The 6000-nt window shown below is 38.9% G+C and overlaps 1 protein-coding gene across 4 annotated transcripts; it reads left to right on the top strand.

Annotated features, from left to right (window-relative positions):
- The first annotated feature begins 1858 nt into the window (after positions 1 to 1858).
- On the top strand, positions 1859 to 4769 carry POLR2K (RNA polymerase II subunit K). Of its 4 annotated transcripts, none has more exons than XM_032248116.1 (4): positions 1859 to 1962; positions 2599 to 2668; positions 3073 to 3165; positions 4071 to 4769. In XM_032248116.1, exons 2-4 carry the CDS (start codon positions 2608 to 2610, stop codon positions 4091 to 4093), a joined length of 177 nt encoding a protein of 58 aa, XP_032104007.1. In that variant the 5' UTR covers positions 1859 to 1962; positions 2599 to 2607; the 3' UTR covers positions 4094 to 4769. The 4 variants fall into 4 exon arrangements, with proteins under 4 accessions (XP_032104007.1, XP_032104014.1, XP_032104018.1 ...); XM_032248123.1 differs by having other exon boundaries at positions 1861 to 1966; XM_032248127.1 differs by having other exon boundaries at positions 1886 to 1991.
- The last annotated feature ends 1231 nt before the right edge of the window (positions 4770 to 6000 follow it).

The following is a 6000-nucleotide window of genomic DNA, read 5'->3' as shown; positions in this document are numbered from 1 at the left end:
CAATGGCACGATCTCGGCTCACCGCAACCTCCGCCTCCCGGGTTCAGGCAATTCTCCTGCCTCAGCCTCCTGAGTCGCTGGGATTACAGGCACGCGCCACCATGCCCAGCTAATTTTTTGTATTTTTAGTAGAGACGGGGTTTCACCATGTTGACCAGGATGGTCTCGATCTCTTGACCTCGTGATCCACCCGCCTCGGCCTCCCACAGTGCTGGGATTACAGGCTTGAGCCACCGCGCCCGGCTCCGTAACCTTCTTAATAAAGAGTTAAAAGCACTGTTGTCCAGGATGGCAAGACAACTATCCCCATTACAACAGAGCAATGCAGTAATGTCTGTCATGTCAGACAGAAAAAGTTAGTTAATGCTCTAATTGATAATAAGGTAGCTTACAGTGACCATACTCCGTAGTGATCCTAAAACTACCAGTCTCTGTTGACAGGAAAGAGCATGTTGGATTGGGAACTAAAAACGACACAAATTCTTGTTGAAATTCTTGATCTCCCTGCTATGACTTGTCATTACCTTGCCCTTCTGTAGGGTCCCAGGACCCATTTGTATTCTACATATGTTGATCCATTCTGATCGCCATAAATTGTTCTGTGCCAGAATTATCTTGATGTTTTAACTGGAGAGTTAGAATACAAGATACCTTGCAAATATGAAAGTTTGACTTTGGGGATCACTCTGTCATCTTAGGATAACAATGGTTCCATCTAATCGTTCTTATAGGGAAGCTTATTGTGACTCTTGTGTTAGATCACCTCCTTGGTTAAAAGGAGAAGTATTTTGTAACAGGGATTATGGTTAAAATATTTATGCTCTGTTAGCCTGTCTATGAAGAAAGAAGCCAGGAACTGCCGTGTTTCCCTGAAAGGTTTTAAATGGCATCTTCCTGGAAAGATCAGCTTAAATCTCTCAAGCTGGTCTGTGGAGATGCAACAGGAGCCTGAACTTCTGGAAGTGAAAGATGAGGCTCAACGCTCTCAAATTTCTGGACGGAGGGCCCGAAAGGAGTATAACCTGCTTAATAAAATATCAAAGACCTAGTGCGCGTTGGGAGAAAGAATGCCTGCTTCTTTCTTTAACTTTAACATAGTTATTAACACAAGTTATTTCCGAAATTTTTAAGTAGTTTCATTTTTTCACCCTATTAAGTAAAATATCTGCTGCGGAAAAAAGGAAACAAATTTAAAGGTTCTGAAGCTAACTGATCCATCCTATTGCAATTTTGATCTTTGAAAGAACGCACCTCCACCAAGCAGAGCATTTTGTTCTTCCATGGTGGAGGGACGGAGAGAGGTTGAGTAGACAGCGAAAGCTACCAAAATCTCTTAAAGTGGGAGTTGTTTATGTGGCTATCGTCACGCTAGCCTTTGCTTTAAAACAAGTAAAAGGACTGGGAGACGGATGTGACAGTAGCCTGTGAGAGAAAGGGCGAGAAAGCAAAAATAAATCATGAGGATAGGAGGCAGCTGCCCCACTGCCCCAGCACAGGCATCAAACAATTTTTTAAAACAATCTGGAAAGCGTTTTTCTATGTGAAAATCATTGGTGTAGTCGATTCTTCTATGTTCGTCGAAGTGACAGCTAGCCTAGTACTTCTCGGACGCTGTCATCTCGGTTTTTTTTCTAACCCTCTACCCTTCTGGAAAAGTGTTACTTTGTAGCACTACTAGTAAAAAACACACGACGCCTTGGACTTGCATAACTTTTAAAATGCACTGCTCTCCTGAAAAATTAAAATAGCTGGGGGTCAAACAGGCACTTATACCCGTAGGGTCTAACAGACAGAAAACCCTGCCTTATCGCCTTTGCGCAATCCGGGCTCTCTGGCCCCGCCCAGGACGGAAAAGGCAGAGAGCGACTCCACTGTGCGTCATATACCAGCGCCGGAAGTTGGTCTCGACACAGAGACGAGCCGGATTGTATTTGGAAACGCGGAGAAGTTTTCCTGTGTTGCGTAGGTAGCGAGTTGGCGGGTTGGTTGAGGTTTGTGGTGGATATTTGGGCCCAAACTGGAAAGAGACTTGTGGTAAAAAGGTCCGGTATTGGGGTAGAGTTGAGAGAGGCTGGGTATGCAATCCATGCTGTCACTCTTTTCCCTATGTATTTTTTTAGTTTAGATGTTTCGCTGGTAGAGTTATTTCATTGTTCTTCTCTTCCGTTAGCCTGTTCCCCAGTTGAGGGCTATAGTGTTTTTGGCTAACTTCGGGTAGAGTTTGGGAAAATGTAGCTTATGTTAAACAAAGATGCGAGCTTTGTATTCCTTTGCCTTTTAGTAGCTGAGTGATCCTGCGGAAGTTAACATGTCTGAGTCTAGGTTGCTTCATCTGTAAAATAAGAGTGATGTCTCCTAGGATTGTTATGAAGATTATAATGGCATAACATGTATGAAGTAGTTATAATTGTGTCCAGTTTGGGGTAGACGCTCAATACTTGCGTGTATGCGTTTTGTCCTTGAGACTTAACCCACAGGATTTGGGGGAAAGAACGATTAGGAATTGGGATCTTTTTAGCTTTTCTTGAGAAAAATGGTCCCAGTTGGACTTGTGAGAAGCCTTTTTGATATATTCAGTATTTGAGTCTGTGATTTCAGGGGCTAACAATGGACACTCAGAAGGACGTTCAACCTCCAAAGCAGCAACCAATGATATATATCTGTGGAGGTAAGAGTAGCACTTACATAAAGTAAGAATATTTTTTTTTAAATTATTTAATTTGTTCTTTGCTTGAATGAGTTACAGATCTTCAAAGTTATAAAGTAAAACACTTTAGCAACCATTAAAAAAAAAAAAAATCTCGTTGAGGTCAGTAGACCTGGGTTCGTCTTGGGTCTGCAGTTTACTAACAGGAAAAAAAAAAGGTTGAGATTTCATTCTCTCTCCTGGAAATGTGCATTGCCTACAACACTTTTCTTTCCTACTTAATATATTTCGTAATAGCAACAGACCCTTGAGATTGAGTATATTTTCGTGTTTTGGATTGCCTTAGGGGAAAAATATAGTTAAGATAATTTGTAATAGTTTCCTTTTAGGCATTGACTAAATGTGCTTTTTTTTTTTAATTCTAGAATGTCACACAGAAAATGAAATAAAATCTAGGGATCCAATCAGATGCAGAGAATGTGGATACAGAATAATGTACAAGAAAAGGACTAAAAGATGTATCCTTTTAACTATGCTTTCTAAATATGAGGAAGGAGGAAATGAATAATGCTGGGGTTGATAAAGATTAATTTGTGGTTAAAGTGATAACTTCCTGGATTAGAGTACAAACAAACGTGATTAGCATTTTCATGTACCAATGCATAGGCTCTAAATAAATAATACTAGTTGATTTTGGTTTTCATTAATTTACTTTTTAGGGATTCTGTGCAGTTAAGCTTGAGGATAGGGATCCATTCTGAAAATTATGTCCTTAGGCAATTTCATCATTCCTGCAGAAACCTAGACTGTATATCCTGCTATACATATACAGGATATAGGTTATATGGTATAGCTTATTGCTACTAGGCTATAAACCTGTACAGCGTGTTATTGTATTGAATGCTATAGACAATTGTAATACAATGGTTTTCGTATATCTGAACGTAGAAGAGGTACAGCAAAAATATAGTCTTATGCAACCCCTGTTTATATGTGATCCATCTTTGACCAAAACATCATGGATGCATTACTATATTTATATAAGCACTCATTCTTGAGCTTGAGTTTATGGACAAGCTAAATTTCACAAGGAGAAATACAAATACTTTGTATACTATATTACAGGCGTGAGCTGTAATACAGGTCTGCCCGCTGCGATTACAATTAGGATTACAATTACCGGTGTGAGCCACCACGCCTGGCCTGCGTTAGTGTTTTTTGATACATTTTATCATGGAAAACGTGCAGATAAAAATTGAAAGTGTTTTTAGTTTATCTCAAGTTGTCATAGTAAATAGTGAATTCTATTTTTTGTATTTTCAGTTAAATAACAAACCAGCTTACTGCAAAGACAAAATGACTTTGAAATCTTCAATCTTAATGTTTTAAGTACCTTTTTTGTCCTTAACTCAGATTAATCCAGTGGTCGTTTTCGATGCTCGATGAAACCTGGGAATTCAGAGGAATGTCTTCACTTATACTTAATTTGCTCTCTCAATGTTTCTAATTGTTGTATAGATTTCGATTTTGCATACAGTAGTTTCCCCTTATCTTCAGGGGATGCATCCCAAGGCCCCCAGTGGACTCCTGAAACCTCAGATAGTACCAAACCTTTATACACCTTTTTTCTATATATACATACCGATGATAAAGTGTAATGTATAAATTAAGCATAGCAAGAGATTAATAAAATAGAACAATGATAACATACTGTAATAAAGTTATATGAATGTGGTTGGTCTTTCTTGCTCTCAAAATATCTTCATATACAGTGTACAGTACTCACCTGTTTTTGGATGTCGTTGACTACAGATAACTGAAACCACAGAAAGGAAACTTGGAATGAGTGAGGCACTGCTGTACTTAGGAATACAACTATATACATATGATTTTATTTTTAAGACCATATTGTATTTATCTACTAATATTTTGTATAAAGCTATTTTTTGTTCCGTTACATGACTTTTTGTTTTACTCTATATGTAATCTGACACACAATTAAGGGTAAAGTTGCTTACCCAAACCACACTTCTAATCAAAACCTGGAATCATCTGCGGTGCTTGTTAAAAATGCAAGTTTCTAGAACCCTCTGAAGTTGTGATTAAATAAATTTATTGGAAACCACTGTTCTGTGTCACCGTGTCATTTGATACGGAGTATACCATTGTGCTTGGTGTCAATATGCCATACATCATCTTGAGTTCAGTTTTTCATTTATTACTTGGTATAGGCCTTTCTGTATTTTCATATAATGCTTGATTCTTGAATCTCAGAATAATGAAGGGAAACTTTAATTGTTGCCTTCTGTAAGGCAAAATCAACCCCAAGCAAAGAAGCAGGCTGTTAAGCCAAGTGCAGTTTCATAGGTGTAATCACTCATTAAAGTCAGCAGTTCTGCTTTAGGATGCAAAAAAAACAGGCAGTGACTCAGGAGGCTAAAGTGGAAGGATCACTTGAGCCCCAGAGTTTGAGGCTGCAGTGAGCCATAATCGTGCCACTGCACTCCAGCCTGATGGACTGAGCGACACCCTGAGTCAAGGGTTGGGAAGGGGAGCATTGGCTTACGCTGAATTACTGGATTAATGTTTAAATCTTTAGCCTTGATCTTACGGATGTTGAATTAATGGTCACTATACGATATTCTGTTCAGGTATTCCATGGTTCTGGAATGTCATGTTGACCATCCTGACATGCAATTTAAAGATTTGATATATTCCAACTTTATTAATAGCTATGTCTGTCTTTTACATTCAAAATATTGTCCATGATTTTGTAAACACCTGTATTTTGACTACCATCTTCATATATTCTATAAATTTATTACATGCTATATGAGATACTGCCATGCCGAGATTATTTTTTTAAGACAGGGTCTCTCTCTGTTGTAGAAGGAGGGAGTTGTGCAGTGCAGTGGCATGATCATAGCTTACTACAGCCTCCATCTCGCAGACTCACAATCCTCTCACCTGAATAGCTGGGACTGCAAGCACACACCACCGTGCTGGCTGATTCTTTTAATTTTTAGTAGAACTGAGGTCTCACTACATTGCCCAGGCTGGCAATAAAATGGAGCTTTCTTAATTTTATAATTCTGGTATATTCCTTCTTGAACTTTTTAGATGAGGGAATCCCAATACATGGTGTCTCTTTATGACAGTTCCCTAAACAGATAAACCCCAACTTATGGGATAATAAAGTTACACTTATCTTAATTCTTCTGAATCCTTAGCATATCAGTAGTTTAATTGAATATTGTTACCTGGCTAACTGGGCAGAAGAACTTGATGCAAAAAGTATGACAGCTGGAACTCAGTCTGCTCTCAGTCAGCCACTTACCTTGTGCTCCCTTCAT

Source organism: Sapajus apella, unplaced genomic scaffold (genome assembly GCF_009761245.1).
Source record: "Sapajus apella isolate SASKATOON/1434 unplaced genomic scaffold, GSC_monkey_1.0 scaffold3, whole genome shotgun sequence".
In the NCBI taxonomy this organism is placed as follows: Eukaryota; Metazoa; Chordata; class Mammalia; order Primates; family Cebidae; genus Sapajus; species Sapajus apella.
Note: the sequence above shows the minus strand (reverse complement) of the source record. Positions and strands in the feature narration are given on the sequence as shown.

What these genes read in the sequence shown, in the direction of transcription:
- POLR2K (XM_032248116.1), top strand. Translation starts at nt 2,608, where the DNA reads ATGGACACTCAGAAGGACGTTCAACCTCCAAAGCAGCAACCAATGATA. An exon ending in AATGATATATATCTGTGGAG is followed by an intron (nt 2,669 to 3,072) that starts GTAAGAGTAGCA and finishes TTTTAATTCTAG; the next exon opens with AATGTCACACAGAAAATGAA. An exon ending in CAAGAAAAGGACTAAAAGAT is followed by an intron (nt 3,166 to 4,070) that starts GTATCCTTTTAA and finishes AGATTAATCCAG; the next exon opens with TGGTCGTTTTCGATGCTCGA.